The sequence below is a fragment of the Boleophthalmus pectinirostris genome, unplaced genomic scaffold (assembly GCF_026225935.1).
Source record: "Boleophthalmus pectinirostris isolate CB_2022bp ecotype Guang Dong unplaced genomic scaffold, ASM2622593v1 HiC_scaffold_19, whole genome shotgun sequence".
Taxonomy (NCBI): domain Eukaryota; kingdom Metazoa; phylum Chordata; class Actinopteri; order Gobiiformes; family Gobiidae; genus Boleophthalmus; species Boleophthalmus pectinirostris.
In genome coordinates, this window is record NW_026571140.1 from 17020611 (window position 1) to 17047812 (window position 27202).

Sequence of the window (27202 nt, forward strand, 5' to 3'; positions counted from 1 at the left end):
TTCCTTGTTGCAGTTGTTTTTTTTCATTGAACTTTCTATTGCTTCTTTTCTGTCAGCAAACTTGTTTCGTTTGTCTTATGTTGTGAATACAGTGCAAATATTTTCACTGAATAATTAGACTTTTTACTGACTAAATTATGGTATAAGATTATCTACAGATTCTCTACACAATCATAGATGTGATAGATGGAATATTTAGTAAATTCAGTGTCACTGCGTGATTATGACCACATGATGGCAGTAGAGTCTCCGTAAACGTCCCAGATGCTTCGTGGCGTCTCTCTATTTAAACTTGGTAGATGTTTGTGACACATTCACGTTTACACAGGTTTATATCTATAGCTAATGTGCCTTTTGCACATGTGAACTGGTACGACTTGTAATCAAATGTCTAATTGTCTCGCTGTTAAGAATTCTACACCAGTGTTAATGAATAAAATAAATAAATAAATATATATAAATAAATGTCTTCTATAAATTAGCTAACCTATATCCTATGTGTGGTATAATCCATTGATCGTGTCTTGTATTCAAATATCCAGCTCATGTTTTATGTTGCTGAAGAACATAATTATTTATTTTGATCCTTTTAAATGTTAGGCTCTTTGGAGCATTGCTAAAAGTTTCAGTATTTCTTTTATAGTTTTGTTGAAATCCCTTCTCTCTCCTGTTCTCACAGCCCTCATGAATCAGCCATGGCCCAGCCTTATATGTGAACTTTGTCTTCCTGTGTCCAGCAGCATGAGTAATGGACATGACAGAGAAGACACCTGCCCTGACTGAGCTCAGGAGAGGAGGGGCACGGTCCTGATGGGACAAACACGACCAGGCTACAAACTCTCCAACGCTATCACTTATGGTGACAGGCCAGGAGGGGCCGCGCTATTACCAGACCAGGGGCCAGGCCCACAGCGGGGCCCGTCCTGCCCACGATGGATGGCTCTCTCTGGGGACTAAATTAATACTGGGAGTGGAGTGAATTGCTTTTGGAACAATGTCCTCCTTAGGAGCTAATCAGACAGGAGTTATCTAGTTGTGCCTGTGGGCTGCAGGGCTGTGTCCAGGCACCAGGCAGCTGCACACTGAGCCATGGAGCTCCGCTCTGCAGCAGCACTTCACATGTTTCTGAGCCAGAGCTAATACACTTGTGAGTGACACATGAAACCTATTAGAGAATAATAAAGTACAGTAACTGTTAAAAAAAAACAAAACATATTTATTACATCTTAGACTATTATTTTTATGTTTACCTCATCATGATTAAAGCAATTAATTCTTTAGATCTCTAAGGCAGTCTTACAATTCATATACTTTCTTGCTTTATGTAATAGAATCAAAACTTGTGACACAACTAAAACTTGTTCTTTGTGAACAAACACAGTGAGTGCTTAAAAAGTCTCATCCCACTAAATAAGTTGGGGGATTGCATGTTGTGACCAGAAAATGTCATCAGCCAGCAGCTCCAGTCGCCATCAGGCAGTGTGCAGCACAGAGCGCTCTCCTCTGGCCCTGGGCACTGGGCACTTGAGCAGGCCCCATCCCCCTGTCCCTCCCCTCCTCCTCTGTCTGTGTGTCTGTCTGTCCCTCTCTTTAACCAGGCTGCTGTGTGGCCCCACCCTCCCCTCTCTGTCACCCTCGGGCCACGGCTCCCATAGTGTCAGGCCTGGGTGTTGACAAAGCAGCTCGTCTTCAGAAGACACATCAAAACTCGCCGCTGTTAGGGTGTGCAGCATACAACAAAAGGATAGAGACTGAACTTTCTTTCTCAGGCCATTACTAGACCCAACAACATGGCCGCCGACAGAAACCCTGGAGGATGCTCTGTGTACCAGGAGTCACAACCGCATCACCATTCTCTTCAAAAGTGCAGATCCCTGTTCTGCTCTGGCCGGGGCTCATGACATTGATGGATGATTGTAAATCTAAAGCATAAGTCAAGGCTTCTGCTTGATGCCACAGTGACACATGCATTCTAATGAGGGCTGTGGGTGCCGTGCCGTGCCAGGGACTCCCCCCGAAGGCACGTTCAAGCCAAGGGACTGCTACATGATGCATACCAGATGTGATATGCAGGCATCACACTGTTCATTCTGTTACTGTTAACCAAATAGTAGCAGCAGCAACAAAACCATAAGATCATTTTTCCTCTGCACAACATTTCAACATGTAGACGTGAATGTGCGTGGAACAGAGCAGAGCCACAAGCAAAAAAAGTCAGGACAGGTCTGACAAATTAGAATTGTGTTACAAGGAGCAGTTTGGTCAACTTGAAACACGAGGAAAAAAAAAAAAGCACAATAGTAAAACAAATAATGAGGTCCTGAGCAGTTTGGACATAAGAGGTTAACCCATATGACACAAAACAGACTATAAGAGAAAATTCAAAGATTATTTCTCATTGTGCATTTTTGTTATATCTGGAGAATGTAACAATGTGAATGTGTCCACAAAATGGTTTGAATTCATTAATGAGCTCCACAAGAGTAGACTGTACTGCTGGAGAGCTGAAGGGCATAAATACAACTTGCCTTTATAAAGCCTACGGTGGTCAAGGACTTTTCATTGTAATCACTAGAACAGGATCTAATGTCAGATTGATACATGTTCTGGGACTCTGTTCTTAAATCAAACAAGACTTGTTTTATAAAACAGCAGAGATGATACAAGGTGATGCAAATAAAGGAAATACAAAATTACAACTATCAAAGTTAAATCATTTGTAATAATTTACCATTACCACCAAAGTTTCCTTTGAAATAGAATCAGATATGGAAAATTAAGTATATTTTATTATATGTACACTCAATTTGAGTTCCACCAGACATGATGCAATTGCAAGCTGCAGTAGCTCCATACAGTAACTCTCACTCAAACGTAAATGGTGGCATTAAGCAAGCAGGTACATTTATGGTTGTGCTTGTTAGGTAATTGTGTGCAACCCTGCAAATGTTATTCACACACTGACAAAGTCTTTCTATCTCTCCAGCTGTATCTTTCTCTCTCTCCCAGAAATAATGAACAATAAGTGTCAGTACGCCACCTCAGTCACACACAACATCAAGCAGAATGTCAAATGGCTGCAAGAACCCAGCGATTGACAGCCACCGGCTCTGCCAGGCATGCAGATTACTGAGAGCAAGTTCTCCGTGTTCTTTCCAAACTTTCTCCACACGCCTGAGGGGGATGTAAGAGTGTTGATCTGATAGCAATTGCTTGAAAGAAATCTTCACAAAGCTCAAATTTAGAAGGGTGAATCTGACTGTATGACTGTATATAGCATAAACTTTTGTACTTCAATGCTCTGATACAGCATAAACTACTGTACATATACTTGGTGAACACGAGATTCTGATTAAACCAAGTGAGATAAGCTTGGACTTAAAAAGTGAATTCAACTGAAACTGAACTGCTGTTTTTTTCATTTGTATTATTACAATAACAATAAAGACATCTTAATTCAAAACATAATTAACGTAGTCAATTTGCCAGTACACCAGTAGATGGTACTATACTATGTTACATACCTGCTTCATATTGTGCGTTATTCTAATCTGGAAAATATCTTTGTATTTCAAATGATTTTTCTTTTGAAGTTTTGTTGAAAGCATCATAAATATAAACAAAATGTGGCTGACTGAAAGATAGTGTAAAAATATAAAAAGCGTTACCCCAAGCATTTGCATATTGTACTAGAGGCAATATTGCAGTTAAAGTTTCATGCATTCATTCATTAAAGCCAGGTGCAATGCCAGGTTATAAAAGCTCCTAATACAGTATTTGTTTTACCTCACGTAAAGATGTACATTTGTCCTTTGACCTCTCGGCTCTGGAGCAGGTGGCCTTTAGAGCCAATGTTTATATCTGTCATTGCATCCAAAAACTGAACACACATTTTCCAGATGACCTACTTCCCCTTTCACATAGACACCCCTTTAAAATCCATAAATTAAGGAAATTAACTGATGCAGCCCGAGGCCACTTTGTAAGCTATTTAAATCTTTAAATTTACAACATGCCTGCATACTTCATGTAATTGAAGTAACTCCGGGCTTGTTTCCTTTAATGAGAGAAAAAAATCAGTTTCCCCTCCAGTCCGAACCCCTGGCTGGAAACAACAAATCTTCGCCGCAGGGGATGATGGGAGCTTTCTGAGGTCTGTCTAATTACGCACACTTGGCGCGCTTCAAGGAGACGCGCTCTCACTCTCACGAGCTTAGTGCAGTCAGATTCAGCAAATAAACCAACTGACTTTAACACCATGGTAATGTTGCTCTCTATTGTCTAAAATAAATATAAGACAACTAGTTCACTGAAATGTGTGTAAATTAAAAAGTATAAGATATACAGGCGGAACACGTGCAGGAACAAAGAACTGAAACAGGCTGATGAGGTTATAGTCTCCTACATCATAAAGATAAAATACAAGGAAAGAAAGTAGTTTTGAATAAGTTGTTTCAGTGGAACAATAACAACTTTCTACACTGGTTGGCGCCAAATATCAAGAAATCAACCCGAGTAGCCCCTCTTAGACTTGGTTCCAGAGTCATACTCGTCATCCCTGGGTTCAACTATTCACAGTTATTTATTTACTGAATAAACAAACATAACACACATGGTGCTCTCTCAGCGCACCTGCCTCAATAAACGTGTGGCTCTGACTTCACATTGTATCCAGTGTTTAGAATGGAACAGTAATTCAACAGTCTGTATTTCCCCTAAAGAGAGGAAGCTGCCCGTTTTGACTGTGAAGTGAGAATATTACGGGGAGATAGCTCCATCTAAGCCCCGCGCTATAATTGAAATGGCGCATTCGGCCGCAGGCAGGTTGTGAGGGCGCTTTCTGCGGCGGCGCGCGTGCATGTCCATGGACGTCATTTGATTTTAATGGCCTGCAGGAAATTTGGCATTGCAACTCCAGACATTAAGGCAACGAGAGAGCGAAGAACAGGGGAGCGTAGCGGGCACGCGGGGAAAGCACCGGGTCAAACATTTTGGGTGAAGGATCTCTACATTTTCAACATATTTACTAATCTACTGAGACTTCATCAACAAGTTATTTATTCCGCTACACATTTTCAGAGCGGGATTGTGGCACTGTAAACTTTACATTGGGAATGGAGATGGATATGGAAATGAATGCCTCTTAGCTGGAACTGCCTGGGGACTTACATCAGACCAAATGACAATGACTCAAATGTGTTTCTGCTGTTTCAAATCTTCTCGGAGACAGAGACTGGCAGTTGCCTGTTAGGACATCCCCTCTAACCAAGTTTACGTCGTTAAGGGCAAACGCGTTAACAACTTTTTAGTTGAAAATTAGTAAACGTGAGCTGGAATCGTTTGGAGAGTAGGGGGTATCACGTTGTGTTCCTTGAGAAAATTGTCTGGGCGATAGAGTGGAGTTGAGCTAATTGTAGCCTAATCCCTGGCCCAGAGGCGCATGGGCAGCCCGGAGCAAGAATCTTCTTTTTTAGCCCTGCTCTGTTATTTAGAGACGGATTATTGGCTTTCTTCTTCTCATAACAAACTGAAGGGGCAGTTTCATTTAGGCAAAAAGGCAGATAAGAAGCTCAAATACGGATCCAGTTTACACCAGGAGCGCACGATTTTACGCGTATCCAAATAAGAGCGTAAAAGGGGAAGGAGATCGTCTCATCGATGTTCAAGGTAAGGACGCTTCCTGTGCACTTTGGTACAAAGAGGCTTGTTGAGGACAGGTCGAGGCAGCCGTGCAATTGAACCATTTAAAGCCACAGAGACTCTTTGCAGCCAGTCCATCTCGGTCACACACTTTCGCCCGGTACAGAGGTTTTCCGTGAGACAGCGTAGCAATCACAGAGGAGCTAGTTCTTACCAACTCCACTGCACTTGGAGACAATACTAGACTATTTACCTTGCGTTAACATCGACTGGGACTGTCTGCCGGTACGGATTTCTTCCGGACCCACAACAATGTTTGAAACGGTATGGCTAAAATTAATTTGCATGCTTTGTTCATATCACATGTACTACACATTTGAGCCTTTATCGCGCAGTATTGTTTGATTTTAACGGTGATACTTATTGTCATTGACACCTTGGACACTATCCTCTTTTCTCAACCAGGATTTGAATTACACGTTTCGAGCTTTAGCTCTTAATTCACATCAGGAAAAAGACGCCATGTTGAGTAGTTGGTAGAATTAGGATATGCTCTGGATGTGCGGGTCTTTTTTGCAGAGACTTTTTGTGCTGGTTTTGTGGCGGCTTTCCGTGTGGGGTATTCAGTGTGTTTGATGGATGTCATGAGAGGAAACAGGATACTCGTTTTAAATGAATGGGGTCAGTGCAAAGAATAGCTGCTCCTATGAGAAAGTTAATGCCTTTACAGTCAGTATGGACAGGTGTTGTGAAGGAATTCTTCATCGAGTAGAGGTTTGTGCGCGTTATAGGAGGATGTTGTACAAAGTGACCGACAAATAAAGGTATTTCACAATTGTGCGTGGGATTCCAAACTTGTCAAGTCTGTCCAAGTTTCCCTCTCCACGGATTTGCAATGCAGCTTAATGTCGTCCTCTTGTAATCGCATTAACCCAACATTCTACCGAGACAAAACACGGTGGAAAAATAGTCTCACTTTTAGTACAAAGGCACCTCCAGCTCAGAGCCTGGGGGCACATCTGGCCTTCAGTTACACTCAAATAGCAGCTGCCCTCATTCTGATCTAGCCACTGAGCCATATTGTCTGTTTATAGCAATTACTGAGATTTAGCTTTATAATTTCATTTATTACAGGTTACAAAAGTACTGAAAACCAACAGCTGTAGTTCCGTTATTTAAACGATTTAAACATAACCAGGCTACTAACAATTTCGTGATTTTTTTGCCACATGTTGACCTCGCAGTGCGAAATTTTGACACCCGTGCTCACTGTGTAGGCAGGTAATTGGCTCAGATAAAGACAGATAAATGATGCAATACAATTTCAACTTGCATGTGAGATAGATTGTGCTTTTATTTTTCTTGTGAACTGATTTGTAAAAGTTGTCAGCTGAAAGGGAGAGACTCTTTCTGTCCTCTTGGTGCTGGTGTGTCTGGGCGCATCACGTCTAACACATAAGGCGACCTTTAATTAGAATGTTGCAGCAGCAGTTTGTTTTATTCCCCTGGAGGCTGGCACCTAGCATTCCTCCCTCCCTCTCGCTTTCTCTCTCCCCATATCTGCCTGTCTATCTCTCTCTCTCTCGCCCTGCTCCTCTAATAAGCATTCTCCGATCCTCGCCTCCGGTGCAGCAAGAAAAGATGCAAACATACTTAATTAGAGCGGTGGCAATAATTTCCGGGCTAAACATGCGACCAGACAGTCATGGAAGTGATATGATAGTATCCAGAAAAGATAGTTGGTGCTCCCCCGTGTAGGATCACGGTGTGTGCGGACTGCTTCCTCTTCTGTGGTTCCCATGGCTTTTCTCTACACTTGCTTTCAGGAGGGCAGAAGCATGTCTCGGCTGTCGCTGACCCGGTCCCCGGTCTCTCCTCTGGCCGCTCAGGGCATCCCTTTGCCGGCGCAGCTCACCAAGGCGAACGCGCCTGTCCACATTGACGTTGGAGGGCACATGTACACCAGCAGCCTGGCGACCCTCACCAAGTACCCCGACTCAAGGTAATCATTTAACTATTTCAGCCATTTTATTTCTGAATTATCTGTTAATGTAGAATTTTGACAATTGATTTTGACAGTGATTGAGTGTCTCTTGCTGTGCCACATTAAGATATACCTAGATTATTAGTGTTATAGTTATAGATAACAGATCCTTTTAGGAATAAAGTAATAAACTGCCTTTAATGTTTTTGTTTGAGCCATAATTGTTTTATGGAGTCTAATAAATACAAAAAGCTTAAAGGCACATTGTATCTTTTTTAGGCTATATTATACAGCTGTCAGAATGACAGGGCCGGTGCGACTCATGCTCATAATGCTTTGCTCTGTTTGGCCTGGTGGATTATAAGTGACAGTTTTTTACATTTAGCAATGAACATTCACATTTTCTAAATAGTGTACTTTTGAGCATTACAATTAATTAGATCAGTAGGTTACTAGATCTTTTAATTTGATTGAATAATTATAATAAAGACTGGTAAAGATAATTATTGGTCTATTCTTTTTTGCTTCTTTAGTCTCGATAAGAATATATTACGTTTAAGCCCTCTGCATTTGCTCCCTTGTATACAGCCTGTCACTCAGCACTACTCCCGCCTCAGACTGCGCATCAGCTGACAGGTTCCCATGTGGGCCAAGGTAAACATACAGGAGGTTGTTAGAAATTCTGCCAAATTGGCTACAGGAAACAATCCCCCATAATCCCCTGGTAATAAAGTCTTGATATTCACTGAGTCCGCTGACAGGAAATCCCTCCAAACTCTCTCTTTTATTCTTCTCTGTAAGATGTCATGAGAAGAAAGAGGCTCATCCCAGACAAGGATTTATCATTGTTTTATTTATTAAGACGCATTTTCAGCCTGGAACCATGGCGTTGTATAGCTCAATCAGTAGCCATAACATGTGGACTACAGATATTTTTGGCATTCAACAAATAGTTCTCAGTGGATTTGTAAACAGTTCTCCATGTTTTTTATTCTTAATATAGATGTTTCCTATTTATAAAATGAATCTTTTTTTTTTTTATAAGATCACATCATGTCTAAAGACAAACAGGTGACACATTTGTAATATATCTAAAAGAGCCCAAAACAGGCAAAGTTTCGTTTTAGTTTTTCATATACTTTATAAAGAATTATTAGTCATATAATTTTGGTAATATTTTGACTTGAATTGTGTATCTTTTCCTCCTGGCATTTCCTCTGAGGGCACCATTATTGATTTGTTATGTGTTATTATAACACGATGGAACTCTGTATTTATCTTGTCTCGTAGTGGCAGGTAGTTCACTGGCCTCACTATTGCCACATTATTGAATTATTTTATTATTAAACTACAAAGGAAAAATTAATCATAGTGAGTATAATTAAAAGAAACTCATATATACGAACATACATTTACTTATCTTCTGCACTGGGCGTTTGTTTAATGTTGTTCACTTAATTTCAGTCTGGATAATTAATAGAAATCATGGAAATAGGGGCCTGCCATATCTGACAAGCTCCTCAATGTCAAGCAATGGGGAGTTGTAGGCTGAATAATACTAGTGTGAATGTTCTTTCTCTTGTCTTAGCCCTTCTCTCCTCTGCGTGCTCTCCCACTCTCTCCTCCACGTCTCTTTCTTTTCTCTCTCCCAGCCTCCTCAGTGTACATTTGGCCCGGGGGCTTCACTTTCTGCTAGAGCCAGTGGAGGAAGGAGGGGCTCTTTTGTGTGAATTAGGATAATGGCTGACAGCAGAAAGCAAAACAATCACACGAGCAAAGGCATATACATATACGCCGCATATGGCCCTGTCCAGTCTCGAGGTGCATAAGAAAGATGACAAGTATAAAAGAACAGGGTTAAAGAGATTCAAGTTGAGGATTACTTTTAATAGATTGGTGCTAAATTATGCAGCGTGCCAAGAGAAAGTTAGTCTAGTAACTAATGTCTGGTTGTTCATCTTCTTCTATACGGCCCAAATTAAGGGACAAGGGTCATGAAAGTTTGATGTAATTCTGCGTAGATTCACACGAGGCAGTGGATCTGTTACTTGAACTGCTGGAGAATTAGGCCAAATTATTATACTGATAAGATGTATCTACTGGTAGCATTCACAGTTTCTGTTAATTATTGTTGTTGATATAATAATTGTTTATCACTGTATATAAACTGGCAAAAACCTGCTCAAATGTTGCTCAAATAAATGAACTGATCTGAAAAAAATTTAAATAGTTGCCATTAAATACATTTTGACTTGGGTTAAATGTAAACCCAAGTTACACTTAAATACACTTACACAGTTAAGTTTAAGTGTTTAAGTGTTACACTGTTCTAAAGGAACAAGAGGAACACTCATGTTCAATTCAGGAACTAAAAACAAATTAGCTTAATTGTACTACATATACATTATTGCAGAGTCTAAACAATGAGCTGCATTTATTCCAATAATAGGTGAAATTGTTTTCAGTTCAATTCAATGCTCTAGTGTATAGTTCAAATTGTAGTTGTATAAATTTTATTTAGGTCAGGATGATGTTTGAAAATAATCGTTCAAATTCTCAACAGAGACACTTAAGTGTAGATTCACTACATTTTATTAGCTAATGTAAAAATGTCAATATAGAGTTGTATCTCAGACTGCAACCTCCAGCTTTCATACATTTTTGGCCTTCATTGTCCATTAGTCGCTCACATTTCCAGATAGCTTGTGTTTAGTTGATACCTGGGTACTCCCACCTCCCTCAGCTCTTGTCCTGGGGCTGTTATACCGAGTTACACTGCAGCTTGTATCCTGCCAGATCATGCCCACCCACTGCCCTGCTGCCTGGCCTCCCTGTGTATGGCTGGGGTGGCACATCTGAGTTGTTTCTGTCCTTGATAACCTCCCACTCCCACCTCCTCCCTCCTCATCTTCTCTGCTTTTTCACATTCTGTAGCATAGTTATAGATTCTTGTTATGTTTATACACAGACAGGTCACTTTATTAGGTACAGCTGCATATGCGTCTCAGTGCAGTGATCAAAATTTAGTCAACCATAACAATGTAATAGTATAGGTAAGTATAAAGTATACATCAAGCTTCCGAATTGAGGGAAATACATAAACATGCAACGTGACTTTACAATGTTGGAATTTACTTAAAATTGTCTGAAAGAATAAGAAAAAGAACAGAAACAGATTACAACCAGTCAGTGGTCAGTGTAAAATGAAACTGTTGTGGCATTTCTGATCTTGTAAAATGCATTGATTTGCTGCCATGTGATGTGAAAGTTTACAATGAGTTCATTAGCAAAAATAGATAGATCTACAAAAATACGCAAAGGCTTGTTTTATGCATATTTTTTCAAACGCAAAAGTTCTTACCACTTATGAAATTCATGTTATATTTTAACAGGAATCTCTACATCCCGTTAGGAGTTTGTTGTTCAAATTTTCAATCTCTAGTCTTTATAGTGAAGACTTAACAAACTATTTTAAAATCTCCAAATAAGTTATGTGTCAATTTCCTAAATGTCCTTTAATTGAAAGTACACAAGCCTGGATGAGTTGAGAAGGCTGCCCAAGAAAGGCCATCTGACAGATTAATATAGTTAGGATTCAACAGTTCCAATGTTCACAGGGAAAATGAACAAGTGAACCTAATATTATGGCTGCCGGTAGTTAAAGTTGTCCACTACTATAAGCTCCAACCTGTTTGAAAACTCTGTGTCTCTTGCATGAGAGGCAAGAATGAGCAGACCAACACAGAAAGAGAGAAAGTGAGAGCGGGAGCAGAGAAGAGAGAGAGAGAAAGAAAAGAAAAACAGGCAGCATTTTAATTGCTTTTTAAAAAAGTGGAGATGAAAAACAGAGGTAGCCTGCAGGGGTATGGTGAAATTCTAGCTGGAAGAATTGCAAGACCATATGAGAAAGGAACACCTCGGGCCAAACAGGGAGATGAGTATTGGTTTTTTATAAAGCATTTTGCATCGATTTCCAGAGAGTACGGCAGAAGAAGAAGGATGGAGACGGTAGAAAGACAGAAAGTAAAAGAAAGGCAGAGAAAAGGAGAGAGCAGAGGCTTTATTGTGTGGTTTTAGTGCAGTCCACTCAAAGAGAAGTCACATTTATACTGACTTTCCAAATCTTTATAGTGTAAAATGATAAATTGCTGTGGTTTGGTTTAACTCAGGGATAGGATTACAGCAGTGTTCCCTGAGAAATCAATGCAAGACAATGCAACCTCTCCTCTACAGGCTTACATGTGTGGTTACAAATAGGTTTTATAATATTCATTGTCAGGTCGCTCTGTCAGCTGATGTAGAGGCAGTTGTGTGATTAAAGAGCTGATTACATCAAAATGAAGATAATAGCAGCAACGCAGTGCCGCGCCAAGAGCAGTTTCTCAAAAGACATGGAAACGGGTAGAGGTTACACGCAACAACTTCTAGTGTAAATCATTACTACGGATTATTCACTTCGCCAAGGCAACAGAAGCACAGAGAGGGAAAGATGAAAGTAAATGAGTGCAATTTAGGTGTTGGTCTCACTGCAATTTGAAACACTTAAGGAAATATTTTAGAGCTGTTTAAAAGTATTTTAAATTTTTTCGCTTTCTGAGTACAAGACGAGTCAGAGAATCAGGGATGGGAAAATAGAGAACAAGAATTGCAAATCTGAAACAAATCTAGGTTACTGCTGTGGTCCCCGCAACAGGTAAAATGACAAAAATTTAAATACAAACTATATTTTCAAGCAATATAGCACAAAGTTTCCAAGTTATTCAGTTATTAAAAAAAAGCTATCTAAATAGTCCCAACATTGGCAATGTAAATATGTGTATTGAAACTCTGTCCCAATCCTAGACGGCAATGTCAAAATCTTTGCACAATTAGTAGCATATTATGACCAGTTAGCTTTCAAGAATGAACAACAATAACATCCAAAAGTAACAGTTAGTTACTAGTGTACTTTACTATGTATGATTATAATACTATTAATAATTAGTCCACACTTTTGTTTTATTACAAATCAATATGGCCGTAAATATCCTGCCTTACAAATCCTCGTCACTGTTTATCATTCTCTGAGCCCAAAACCATCAAGTCTTAAAACATTTGGTCTGATAATAAAACACATTTTTGCCAGGTGTGCCTTGTTGTCCTCCACCGGCTCGTACCTCTTTCCATTCCCTCTGACAGCTGGAATAATAGAGCCGTAATGCTACATTGATGCTATTAATTTTTTGTAAGTACAGGCAGCGGGCGTGTGTGTTGTTGTAATCTCCGCAGAAGGGACACTTCAAACAAGTCTGAAATGGAGCGAGTGCGCCTTAAGCCCCTTGTTTCAACCTGGGATGCTAATGCGTTTGGAGCTCGCTGCTAATAAAATTGAAAAATAAATGGAGGGTAATTGTTTCATGCATTTGAAGGGAGTTGCTCATTCTATTATGTCTGTGTGTGTGTGTTTTTGTGTGCGTGTTTCAATTTCCAGAATCAGTCGCCTGTTCAATGGCACGGAGCCCATCGTGTTGGACAGTCTGAAGCAGCATTACTTCATAGACCGGGATGGAGAGATATTCCGCTACATTCTCAGTTTCCTCAGGACCAGCAAATTGCTTCTTCCAGAAGACTTCAAGGTATGAGCACTACCCACAGCTCCGCGCATTCTACAAATGGTCAGTGATTTGTGTATTTGTTCGCTTCACGGTTTTCAACACCATAACAACATAAAAGCCTCTGCCAGTGTGAGGGAGAGAAGTAACACTGGCCTTTCCTTTAACAATACAGTAACAATTTATTTTAGGGTACACTTATTAACGTCTAACTGGCTGCTAATTTGCATATTCGTAAGTGGTTATCAGTCTTTATTCGGACATTTTTTATGTTTTATTCTTCCTTACCTTATAACCTTACTGCTAATTAGATGTTTATGAGCTCTTAATTACCCTATGAATAAACTCCTTATAGCAGGTTAATAGTATAACATTAAGATATGAACTTAGTCATGCACAAAATGTCCTTAAAACATACTCATAAGCTTTAAAGGAGGAAATAAGGGGTTTATTATCAGGCAAGTATTAGTAATTAATTAGCAGGAGAATAACACATAAAGAAGAAATAAATTAGCAGCTATTTAGATGTTAATAAGTATACCCTAAAAATAGCACGTCACCAAAAATACATAGTGTAATAAGCAAATAAATCTTTATAACTCATCAAATACACTTCCCACTTCCTTCCACTCATAATGTTAATTACCTATACAAGCAGTAATTAGGCACACAATGAAATATAGACCACTAAGTAAGTACAGTAATGTTGATGTGGCCAGCTAAATGGAGCACAGCCAATGCTAATGTGCCAAGCTGTGGCCTACTATTGATTCACAATCAAAGTCCCTTTTTTATTCAGGTGAGAGACTGAATTGTAAGAATTGTAATTACTGTAGCTTAGTGTGACTGAGTGTAGGGCTTGTGCATATGCCATACAGGTCAACCTCCAAAATTTCAGTCCAGCTACAAATGTTTTGACAAATATTTCTATAAGTTCTATTATTTGCAACCACTTGCATAATTTGATACATTTGATCAAAGTTATCATGTGTAATCCATCAGTCATCCAGGTTGCTACAAAGTTATCATGCTTTGCCAGTGATTAAGAATGACTGAAATTGGGTTATTTATGATACAGGGTCATTTATGGAGTCTTGCACCTGCTATTACACTTTACATCAAAACTATGCAGCGTTTGATGCTCTGAACTTAATTTCAGTGACAACACAATTTTGAATTTTGTGTACACTTGTTCAGTTGGGTGACTTGTATGTTAAGTAATAACAACAGACACACTGATAATGATAAATTATCCAAAAGTGCACCTTGATGGTAAAAAAAAAAATCATCCCTGTGTTAAATAGTGTTTTACAAATAAAAAAAAAAAACAAAAACTTTTTCTATGCCAGCAGCTGTTAAGTATTAATGCCAGGTATTGAATAGTGCCTTTCCTATCAGAAATAAAGGGTGCTGCAGGCGCAAATCCCAAATGAGTGAATGTGAGGGTAAACTGTTACAAATGAGCTTGTGTTCAGGCATGCTATAAATAAATAATTAAAACCACACATGAGTTTAGGTCAGCTGTGCAAATTGAGGTGGCATTTTGTTTCCATGGTACCCATTTGACATTTCTTTTTGGTTGATTGGTAGAGATTTTTCTCTTAATTTTTAATCAATTTGGCTGCTTCTGTGTCAAAACCAAACTAATAATATACTGTAACTGTGAAAACCTATTACATGTTTGCACTATTGAACAGCACATTCATTTCTATATTGCAGTGTAATTTTTGCATCTTTCATTTATTCATGACATGTTGTCCAGCGGCCAGCTCCCCAGGCTACCCAGATTTGAACCACATCCAAACCTTATACAACACTTGAAAGCACGGCATGTTTGGCAAATGATATTGTGAATCACTAACCATTACTTTTCTTATTTGCTTCCATATAACGCCTTGACAGTCCAATCAGGAGCGACCCCTGTGAATAAATGCAACAGCATCATTGTTCCTACTTATCATGACCATTCTGTATGAGCTTGTGTGCTGATATGCATACCTTACAATTCGCGTGTAGGCAAAAGGAGAAAAATGCAAATGGTGAATAGTGCATGTCCTTATCTGGAACACAATCAGGGCTGCCGTCGCCCCAGGGCTGGCTCTGTTGTGCTGCTGGCTGCCACAGCGCTGTGTGTTTTGCTAAATCAATGTGAACGTCTGAGCAGAATAGAAAATGCAAAACTTCTACTCAGCCTACATGAGTGGAACAAAATATTCACCATTAATAACCCTCCTCGTCTCATTATTCAAAGTACAATTAATCACACGACTGTAAGCATTGCTCAGTCGTATTGAGGGTACGGTTACAGAGCGGAGAAAGAGTTAGCGGCATCCGCGTGGGTTTATTCTGGCTCAAATCAATAATGCTTTGTTTTTGCAGGTATTTAGAGCTTGTTGTGGATGGGTAAGGCAGCTTGTGAAATATTGAATTTTACTAGGGTCATTCTGAATACTATGTCCCAAGATACCTTAAGTTTCCATACCATAAGAATATCCATTCTCATTTGAGCTCAGAAGCTAAGCAGGGTTAGGCCTGGTTAGTGAGGTGAGACTGCTGGGAATATCAGGTGTGGGGCTGAGGTGGCTCAGTGATTAGAGCACTATCCCACTCAGATCAGTGCATACTGTCATTGTGTTTTTGAGTAATATACTTAACTCACCATGCATGCATTGTCCAACGTGCACTGTCCTGACCAAATAAATAATTGATACATTTGTATATCGGTTAGTCATCTTTGTAAAGTTTTATTTTCCATAAATCATTTTTAGTAGGAGTTAGAACATATATTCTCTTTTGAAATAAACACTCATTTCCTATAGCAGACAAACTGACACAGTGCAGTTTCCATTTAACCTCTCCATGTGTGGGTTTTTTTGCCAGAACACACAGTGGACTTTTGGGGAGTTTCTTGTGACAGATCTCATCACTTACTTGTTCTTCATCTCAGCTCTGGCTCAGCCTTTGTGCGTGCCCCGTCTGTCCTTCTCTGAGATGTTGCCTTGCCGGTGGGCGCTCAGGTCAGATCATTATTTTGAAGCTCAAACGGCCCTGTCTGGACACAGGATCGGAGAAGTGAAGCGTCTGTGAAAGCTAGCAGCGGTGCATAGGAGCATAGCAGCAGACAGGACAGAGGAGCTGGCCCTGTCTCATCACCTTAGCGCTCTTAGCATTAGCCTTGTGTTGCTCGGAATAACTAAAATGGCCGGCAGTCAGACCCCTATTAAAAACATATCCATCCACGACTCTGGACCTGTGAAGGATGAGGAGCTGCACTTTGATACAGAGAGAAGCCCCAAGCGCCTTGTCTCTCTATCAGTGTCAGCTGGTGTAAGAGGACCACAGGAATGAGAGAAACAGAACGACTCACTTTGCTTAAATATTGGACCATCATCTTATGATGTGTTGCATCAACATTTAAACCATATGTAGAGTTACAGTCAGTGTCATTCAGATGAGCAAGGAGGAAGACATTTCGAGGCCGAAGAGTCTGACAGAAGCAGCAGGGTTAATGATGTTGTTTGCTGGTTCTATTCCCGACCGAGGTCCAGTAAGTCCTAAGGCTCTGGAGAATTCATATACAGTAAGACTGTAGTAAACGTATGTTGTTTCCAGAGAGTGAACACACCACAGCAATTAGCTTTTCAAGGGCATTTCATCTGCTCACAAAATATCAATATGCAGGTCTTTTTTTACATTGCACAAAATCAAAGTTTATTCATAATGTAAGAGCTTAAGACTAAATGACATTGATGTCTAAACTAATTAGTCAGAATGAAGCGGCTTCATTCTGCCACTTATCAGAGCAGGGATTTATTAATTACTAATTGTTTAGCCAAAAGATTTTTCATTGTTTAGTCCTAACCTAATTAAATCTTGTTCTAATAGCAGCTTAACATGGGGACACAGTCCTCATTAGCATAACATTCACTTTATACAATGAATACATTAAACTCTTGGCTCATGATTATCCTCATGTTCACTTGCACATATCTTTTCCTCACCCTCTCTCCTCCTCCAATGGAGAACCTCTACCGGCTTTTTTTCTTCAATGGTAGCAGTGAATGATTGTGCCATCTGGTCTAGTGGGAAATTACAGGCAAGAGCACAGGGGCAAATTGCCCTGAGCAAGCCATGTCCTGGAGGGAGAGGCTGAAAATGCTGCAGACTGCATACAGGAATGCACAGGCCCACTTCACTGGAGCTACACTCAGAGCCTTTTGGAGCCTGCTCACTGAGACATGCTAAAGGCTAACGCCACGCTGCCAACAGCTTTTGTACAGGGAGCAGAATAGAGATGCTTTGTTTATGGACACAATGGTCCTGATGATCAAAGGCCAACTTATTGCATATTTATTGTTTTTCTGTCTAATTTTAGTCCTGTACTAACACAAATGCCATATGTGGTCAAAATCACATTATAGAGTTGAGAGAAAGTCTGTTAGAGCATATTAGATCATGTGCAGCTACCACCCAGGTGTGTCTGCAAAGGGCAAAGTGCACAGCAGCCTCTGAGTAATTAAAGGTTAAGTGTCTTGCTCAAGGACACTTTATTATTAATCGCTGCAGGCAATCCATTAGCAGCATCATAAATGTACTTAGTATACCTAGCTACCTCCAGAGTACAAGTCCAAGTACAATACATTGTTGTGACCCTATGTGTGTCTGTGCGCAGGACTTCAACCTGCTGTATGAGGAGGCTCGGTACTACCAGCTCACACCCATGATCAAGGAGCTGGAGCGTTGGAAGCAGGAGCGTGAGCAGCGGCGCATGGCCCAGCCCTGTGACTGCCTGGTGGTGCGGGTCACGCCCGACCTGGGTGAGAGGATTGCTCTGAGTGGAGAGAAGGTCCTCATCGAGGAGATCTTCCCTGAGACCGGAGATGTCATGTGTAACTCTGTGAACGCTGGCTGGAACCAGGACCCCACGCACGTCATCCGCTTCCCCCTCAACGGCTACTGCAGGCTCAACTCTGTGCAGGTACTGTCCACACTGCCTGATCTGTGTGCATGTCTGTGTCAGCAGAATTTAAACCCATGGTTTAACACAAAGTAACTGACTGTTTATAAATAGCCTCTTGTGTTTACTGTCTGACTTTGGATTGACAGTGTGTTTGTTTGTGTTTTGAGGATACATATTTCTAGTACATATTTCTAGTCTTTGTCTTTTCATTGGGATTTACAATTCAAAGCCCAGTGCTGAGCAAGCATCAGTCTTTAGTTACTGGTCCAGTGTTGAATCTGTTGACAACTGTACAGCTCTGTGTCACTGGTACTGAGAGAAGTGAGTCTTTCACTATAATCAATACTTTGTTTTGACATTTCTACATAATATAATCTAATTTGATAAAATTCAGTCAATTTCATATTCCATTCTATATAAGAGTCATGTCACAGAATATCACAAAGTTGTGAGGTAATTTTACCTTTTGCAATTCTGGGCTATGGTGGTATATTTAGAGATTCACTCTAAATGCAACACCCCAGTCAGATGAGATATAAAGTTAGAGAGCTGTGTGAAAGGGAGAAGTGGAAACATAACAAGCTCACACTACAGGCGCAGAGTAAGACAGAGCCTACAGCCACATGTAGGCTTGGACTGAGACGAGCCTGGCCCCGGAGCACCCTCTCTCTCTCAGGCCCAATGTGGACTCTGACACCTCCACCCTCCTCCTCCCCCTTTCACCCCCACCACCCCCTCCACACCATTCTGCTCCAGACACCGCTCCAAAGAGCATAGCCCGACAGGCGGACAAAGCTCGCATGGACTGCGGCCATGTTTTCCTGAGAAAAATGAAGAAGAGGAATGGAAAAGAGGGGGAAATGATATGCATAATTTACGCTTTACTCCTTTTCAAGACACAGCTTCTTTAAAAAAAGAGACTCCAATATAACATTGCCTCAGGCAATTGAAATACACGTATTGCATTTTTTAATACCATACTTACAATTTCTCAAACAGCCTAAACCGGTTTATACTTCTTTTATAGATTTTTAAATGACTTGCAATATTAATTGGCCGCATCAACTAACACAACATTTTCTCCCTCTGTTTACCAGTGAGCTGCTGCTGGATGTGAGTGCATCACTCTAACACAGACTGAAAGGACTTTTTATTGTGCAGCTTTAATAGCCAAAATCAAATCCTGTTTAGAGGTAAAGTGCAGAGGAAGACAGTGGCTGTATCCATAGGAGCTGCTTGTTTCCTTTAGTCACTTTTACTGGCACAAAGTGCTGTCTTTATTCTCACACTCACTCGCCCTCTGCTGTAGACACATATGCTAGCGCAGGACATGGCCCGCCTCATTGGCTTGATGTAGATGAAGACACACGGAGCAGATGGAGGTGTTTTTCACTGTAAGGGGAGATTTTTCTAAACAACTTACTCATTCTGTCCTCTCTCATTGTTGCGTGAAGGTATGGGAAGGTTAGCTAAATAATCCTTGTGCTGGCCTTGTGTCCTTGTGCAGACAAAGAGACTGTGATCTTGTTACATTATTGGACCCCAACCCTGGGGAACAGACACCACACCCAGCCCACAGGGACAGAGGGCTAGGGTCTGACAGGACATAGAGCTGTTTATCAAGACCTTTAAATGTTTGTGTCATAGAAAAAGAAGTTATGGCAGTCTGGAGTGATCTTATCAGGATGGAGGTACTGTTGCTATCTCGCCTCAGGCTGCAAAACTGCAAAACCATGTGATACTCAATATGGTCACAATAAGATAATGTTACTCAGTTTTTATTGTTTACTAGCCACAACAACAGGAATGCACAGTTTATATTTACTGTCCAGTGAACAGAGAATTCTCAAGATAAACAAGCAAATTATTTTTAAACCTTTTTGTGATTTGCATATAAGTTTTCTAGAGATGCCCTTTCTGACACAACTAGTGGACTTCGGATATCACATTGTCTGACTATTTTGTCTTCAAAACGCTTAACTATTTAATTTCATGTTATGTCACTGTCTTTGTTGTGTATTCAAATGTGCAAGAATGCGAATAAACAACCCCACCTTGGCCAGTGATTCTCCCTCAATGGAATTTAGCGAATAATACAAACCACCTGTTCTGTGATGTTGCTCCACAGTTTAACAGGGAAAACATTTAGCCAAAGAGCCACAGAGGTGTGCCCACGCGCCCATCCTCCCGCTCCATACATCACTGTGATAAAGCACTGGGATCAGCCCTGGTCCAATCTGTCCTTCATCAAAGTGACAGCATAGCCAGTGTTAGACAAGACCCCCCTGTCCCCTTGTGCCCGCGCCACCACACAACACGCCCCAATAGACTCCTATGTCACACCGCTACTCTATCAAACTGCTACTGTGTTCGGAGGAGAGATACCAGTACTCGGTGATAAGAATGTCTAGTAACTATGGACGAGGATGTTTTTGTCTCACTGGGCTTTTGAGGAGTTAATGGTAATAATAATTAATGTAAAATGTTTTCTTAATTTTATGCAAAGGATTGGACAATTAGCCAAGCTCTGAAAAGTAACAAAACGAAAAAAGAGAAATAGAGCGATAAAGTGTTTTTCTTCCACACCAAACATGACCATGACGGCAATTAATCTACATACATACATACAAATATTATAACAATATTTCAAATAAATAAAATATTAATATCAAAAAAGCAAAGTTCTGATTAAAATGGCACGCTTAATAATTATTTGTCGAACCGTTCATTCATTTTAATCCTCCAAATGGGAATACAATGTAAGATTGTCCTAATATAATACATTTTATACAAGCATTTTAAACTACTGATATGTATTGAATTTATATTTTATTTACATTTTATTATACAATTGAACTCAACTGATATGTGCCTGTCCATCCATGTAGTTGAGCTTTTAATGCCAGCTTGTGTATATTGTACTGCCAAGCTACACCCTCATTGTCCAAATACATTTTTGTGGAGAATTTGGCAGAGGCATTTCTTCATTTGGAGAGGGAGCATCTTGGCTATTTTATGCCAGATAGTAGCTGTAAATAAAGAACAAAACTTGTGGAGTACAGTTAGCTCATTTTGATAGTACATTACAGAGTTTAAATAGTTAAAGACGGAAGAACTATTTCATGTCACTGGTGTCAGTCAACTAATGTGGTGCAAATGTCTAGCCTCTCCTGAATGCACGCACTCCAGTGACCATTAATAATACATAGAGATCTGGTTCACAGCCTAAAGACTCATTCACTTTGATTTCAACACCACCATCTCCCCGCTCTAAATGCTATGGTGACTAGCGCTAGGATAAGCAGGGTAATTCTCCTGATGGGTGGCAGCTCAGTGAATGAAAGGTGTAGAGTCTGAGGGCTGATCCCAGTGTAGCCGCAGTCAGAATACATGAGAGTGATCCTGATCTGTTACAGTCAGGAGGGATGGTGCACGGAGACAGGGCTGTTATTCAAATGGCTTTAGTCACAGGCAAAGTTCAGGGCTCAATCTTGACTTTGTGTTCTATATTTTGTGTTTTGAAAGCCAGAGGCAAGATTGTTCAACTCCATCTCGGGACAGAATATATTATCAGTAAAACATTAGGGTGTGAAATATCTTTTAATGTCACATCATGGGTACAAGTTTAGTTGATTATTTTGAAGTAGTAGTGGTAGTAGTAGTAGTAGTAGTAGAGATATTTCAGTGAAATTAGTAAGGATATGTTTCTGCTACCATTGTTTGCATTACTAATGGCGCTATATAAATACAGTTTTTTTCTAATGGAAATATAAAATTAGTGCATAACTAACAGAAAGCAACTAGTTTAACACGCATTGAAATTTATGACCTGAACTTTTGAAATTGTCTCTAGTTAATACATTTGAACGTTTGTCTGCATAAATATGTATGTGACATAAGTAAGAAACAGTTGTTATTTTTAAAGATGATTGAAAAATTATGCAAAGTTCAAAAGGGCAGTTGCTTTGAATCGTGTCATTTTTTGGTTCAGTAACTTGTCTTTGTTACTAAGATTTCTTTGTGTTTAGAAAGCCATAAATCCCATCTCTCATAAAACATCTCCAAACAGTCTGTGGGCACAAAAATATATGCAGGAGACATGTACAGTTAGAAGACGTGAATGCTAACAAGCTGTAATTCCATTTCACACAAATCCCCTTGTTTGAAAAAAGAACAAAAAACTTCTTACGGGTAGGTTGCTTGCTTGCATGCGACTTTCTGCTTCCCTTGTAGTTTGTTATGGTTTCGCTCAAGTTGGTCAGGAAAATAAGCAGAGAAGTACAACATAAGCTTGGATCTGAAGGCCTGCGGTGCACACTGTTGAACCAAACCAACCAGGAAAAGCTCTGTATGTCATCATCTGGGATAGATTTCAGGGCATTGTCCCGTGGTCTTTTAAACCCCATCTTAATTATTTTGTTTATCCCCCTACGGCGCTTTCATTCACAGTTTGGCCTCATACAGTCATTAAAATATCCCAAAACTATCTAAAATAATACCCGCAAGCCTTCTTTGCCATTAAGTGATAAAAGTATTCTGTATCTTTATTGATCGGGCCATTCTCCTCTGTGACCAATATCTTTGCAAGCGAGTCCCACATGAGATGATCGGGGGGTTAAAAAAAATATGCAATGTGATGCAATGATCAAAGCAGCCTATGTAATATCATTTCCATAATCGTTAGACTCCTCTGTCATCTGTCATGGATTTGGGGAGAGTGTTTGATGCTTGGGCAGGTCTCTTAATTAGGCGTCCGCACCATCAGCTGTCTGGCCGCCCCTTCTGTCTCACACATTACCAAGTTTGTCAGCGCCGTATGGCCCAAGGACAATAAAAGTGGGCGTTTAAACTTTTTATTTTAATTTTTTGCAGCAAGTGGTCCGTTCTAGCAGCATGTCAACCCACATTTGTGCTTTAATTAGGAAATGTTCGCTTTCCGATTGCTTCAACAAGTGGGTGAGAGTGTGTGTGTGTGTGTGTGTGTGAGCAGAGTGCATTTCATTATGTTTATTTTTTTTAAGCTATGATTCAATGCTCACAAATGTATACTTTTTGCAGTGTCTAAAGTAATCTATTTTGTGTGAACTTTTTGAGACACGCATTTGGAAGAAGGGTTTTGCCCTCAGCTAGACCTCTCACTTTTATGTATTGCACACTCCATTAAAAGGATGTGGGAATAAGTAAATACACTGCTGCAGGATTTAGTTAGATATACCCTCAACAAAAACAAAATTTTAACAGAAGATAAACTGATGCAGAGTTCAAGTATCTCAAAGTGAATCCACATGGCGTACTAGGGGCTATCAGTCTCCTATGTCCTTATTCCCTCTCGTTATTCCTTACACGTCGTCATCACTTGTGGACCTCAGCACTCCTCATTACGCAAATTAGGAGCTCCAGTAATCACTACGCAGGGCAGACCCTTTACCTCGACGTGCCCAGCCGCCTCTTCTCTTTCCTTTCAGCTCGTGCCGCAGGTTGGATTCACAAGTAGAATGAATATTACAGAGATGTTGTGATGTCAAAGTGCACTGTGTGTTTTAGACAAGTCCTATGTGTGATAGGAGGATGCTGAGCAGGTTCCATTGGTATTACATGATGCAGACTAAAGGCTGAATTTTTTATTTATTTTTTTTGTATGCAGTTGGTTTGTTATTGCATTTAACATAACAATCTCAGTCACTGTAAGTGAATGTGAAATTGTTTGAATTATTCAGGCTTTACTGCAACTCTGTAGCAAAAAGTAAAAATACTGTATAATTGATCATTTACAACACATATTATCTGAATAAGAATGAGAAACAGAAAACTTGATTAGTCCTGTAAAGAAAGATTTTATTTTGCCAGTAGATGGCTGATGTGAAACCTGCCCCCTCTCCTCACCTGACCTTTGTTCATGCTCAAGCTGGTGTTATGTGAGAATACAACAGGGGCGGGTTGCCCAATCTAATTACAAATGGTAACTTTAAAGGACAATAGATCTGACAACAAATTGAGGCTGGGCTGGGCTTTGCCAAAAAATAAACATACTTGAGGTCCAGAGATTGGCTGTAGACCTCACTAAAAAATCCAAGCATATCATTGGCGATTAGAAATTACTGAAATTAATTAACTGAATTTGAGTAATTGCACTGTCTTACAACAAATTACAGACAATTAAAGGCTTCAGTATTGTAAAATATTTGGTACCAAATTCAATTTCATCCAATTTTGTGAGTGCTTAAATAAGAAATATTTCTGTTTTCTTATCTCCCCTTTGTTTCTGTCTGTCTCTTGTGTAGGTGCTGGAGCGTCTCTTCCAGAAGGGCTTTAGTGTGGCTGCATCGTGCGGTGGTGGAGTGGACTCATCCCAGTTCAGCGAGTACGTTCTGTGTCGCGAGGATCGGCGAAGTCTGTGCATCAACACTCCCATCAGAATAAAACAAGAACCTCTGGACTAAGTCCCCAGTGTAGAGATGAACTTCAAAGTTACCCCATTACCCACCTTCTCAGTCCCTTGTCCCCTCCACACCTCCACGGGATCACCACAACTCCACTGCCCCTTCTCTAATACAAAAACTACTGCACTGGACAGCTATAGGTATAACTCTTATAAATAGCAGAGGCATGTGCACCTTTGCCAGCTCTGCAGAACACTTAAGGGGAATGTAGTACCAAACAAAGAAAAAAACATGCATCAGCAACACACGTTTTTGAATATTTTAAACAACGCCCAAAGAATCTGGGACTATTTGAACTCTGCTCCGCTTGTTTTATTTGTGGTAATTTTGGGGAAGATTTATTCTTTTGGGGACATGTGTAGCCTGGTCTGGGACTATGACTATAAGTTCCCCTACCTTTGTCCATACACCCCATTGTCCCCATTGGCCCCATTGTTCTGTAGGGGCCTCAAACAACAGCACTGTTCGCCAAAATGATTGTTTAGTACTGTTTTTTTTCCTTTGTTGTTTCTGTTGTTCCTATCATGACATGGTGTAAACAATTATTATTAATAGGATTATTTTAAATGTCTCTTTTTCTCAAATATGAAGGATGTATGAATGCTGTATTCATTAGGCGTTTGGAGAGCTTGTTGAGAGCATTTCTTGGCAGTAGCTGCACAAACTCAAGATGGCCGCAGGCTATGTGGCTAAAGCGATCTGGCTGGCTGTGCATTCCGAGCCGGAAAAAGTCTCATTGTTCAAACGCTGCATGGAACAGAACCTGGGAGTTTCAACGATGTTTATACTCAAATGTATGGCACACATTTAAAAAAAAAGTGCTTTGTAATTTGAAAACCTATGCTAAAACATATCTCTTAAGGATTCATCCAGGCTGGGTTGATTGCACAAACTGAAAAGAATTGCAGTTGAGTTTGAATGTTGAGGTCTCGAAAAGTATGTCTTTGCCAATAAGAGATGTACTATAAAATTATAAAAAATATATATTATTTGCACGTAACATTGGAGTTACCCAACCCTAACTGACTTGTTTAACCCGACTGATCAATTACAGATGATACCCTGTCCAAACACTGCAATACTCATACAGGCAATGGGAGGGATACAACGGGAGAATGCAATCTTGCTGTATTCTCTATCTGCATCACAGCAGTCTCATTATTAATACTAATACCACAAAACAAAAATACCATTTAGACAAAGGGCATTAGCAGTTGTTCCAGTTATTTCACAGTGCAGGTCTAAATCAGATAGAGTGTCTGTCACTTGTAAGCCTTGATGATCTCGTGTATATTTGGTAGCTCTTAAGTGAACTGTACTCAGCATCAGTGTTCTCCACATCGAGGCGAGTGGGCGGCGTTTACTCTGTCCTGTTCTTTTGGTCTTATTCTCAACATTTCTGGATCAAAGAGAGCAACACGAAAGACCAAGTTTTTTTCCTTGCTATTTATTTGCAAGTTTTTCTGCATTCCAAAAAATGTTTAGATCTTTTGTAGTTGCAAACTGTTGTTTGAGTTGTTATTCCAACAAAGTGCAAATATGTTTATTAAAAACTGACTTCAGTGTTTGGTCAATACAGATGGCCTGCTGATTAAAGAGTGTGTAGAGGGGATTAATGTTGCTCCTAGCCCCATGTCAGCTTCTGCCTGCAGCCTACTCTGGCACTCACAATCAAGTGTGTGTTTGTTCTGACCTGCCGGTGGCCTGGGCTTTTCCATCCACTCGCCTCAAAGGGAATGGTCAACCAACCAGGGCCCTTTTCATGTGAGCCTCTTCACAGCACTGCTCTGCCCCCTGCGTTCTTCCCCAGGGCTCCCCCTCTTGTGCCACTAGAAAACTTGGGTCTGTGCTACCCCCTGCTGCTCTGTCATGGCCATGCTCTGGATTTCAAACACACATGCAACACAGCGCATTGGAGAGCTCTGCATCAGGACAAACAACAAGTTAAATTCAAACTGTAACCAACTTTACGACAAAGTGGGCCACCATCACTACAAGGCACACTATTGTATACCGGTCAGGAGGTTTGTTTGTACAGTTATTGTGTAAGAAGCATTACTCTGGGCTTTTTTCAAGAGACATGTTTGTCTCACTGAAAATACAGGACAAAAATACTTCCATTGTGTACATATGAACTTAAAAAGGGTATACTAAGGTTCAGATGTATATTATTTAAAAAAAAAAAAAGTGTCATCCATTTAGACTGTGGTATTACAGGGCATGTGGTCATTTACAGTGTCACCATTGGACTTTTCTTGCTTATTTGAGATAATAAAAAGATGTACTGTACATATGCTGATCCAGTGTCTGGGGAAAGATGGCCTGTCTAGACCTCTGGAGGGATTAAGGAAGAGGCCATTGGTGTTAGAAAACCAATATGCTCCCAAAGCCCAATATTTTTGCACCAAGTTAAATGGTTTAGTCTTTTCAAAAATGTTCCTGCTTAATTAGCAGCAGAAACCTAGAGGGACTTTTCATCATTGAGCAGCGGTGCTCGACCGAGTTTGTACTTAGCGTGTGCAGTGTTAGAAATGGAAATGAAGCAGGCCGCATTAGAAGTTGACTTTGGTAAAATTGTCTAGAAAAG

General features: G+C 40.2%; 1 protein-coding gene across 3 annotated transcripts; it reads left to right on the forward strand.

Moving 5' to 3' along the window:
- The first annotated feature begins 5154 nt into the window (after positions 1–5154).
- Positions 5155–26716, forward strand: LOC110175461 (BTB/POZ domain-containing protein kctd15). 3 transcript variants are annotated; one of them, XM_020941646.2, is made up of 5 exons: positions 5155–5667; positions 7467–7642; positions 13095–13239; positions 17888–18193; positions 24457–26716. In XM_020941646.2, the coding sequence occupies exons 1-5, from the start codon at positions 5659–5661 to the stop codon at positions 24613–24615; spliced, it is 795 nt and encodes a 264-aa protein (XP_020797305.1). In that variant the 5' UTR covers positions 5155–5658; the 3' UTR covers positions 24616–26716. The 3 variants fall into 3 exon arrangements, with proteins under 3 accessions (XP_020797305.1, XP_055010603.1, XP_020797304.1); XM_055154628.1 differs by lacking the exon at positions 5155–5667 and adding an exon at positions 5878–5964; XM_020941645.2 differs by lacking the exon at positions 5155–5667 and having other exon boundaries at positions 7440–7642.
- The last annotated feature ends 486 nt before the right edge of the window (positions 26717–27202 follow it).

What these genes read in the sequence shown, in the direction of transcription:
- LOC110175461 (XM_020941645.2), top strand. Translation starts at nt 7,440, where the DNA reads ATGGCTTTTCTCTACACTTGCTTTCAGGAGGGCAGAAGCATGTCTCGG. An exon ending in ACCAAGTACCCCGACTCAAG is followed by an intron (nt 7,643 to 13,094) that starts GTAATCATTTAA and finishes TTCAATTTCCAG; the next exon opens with AATCAGTCGCCTGTTCAATG. An exon ending in TTCTTCCAGAAGACTTCAAG is followed by an intron (nt 13,240 to 17,887) that starts GTATGAGCACTA and finishes GTCTGTGCGCAG; the next exon opens with GACTTCAACCTGCTGTATGA.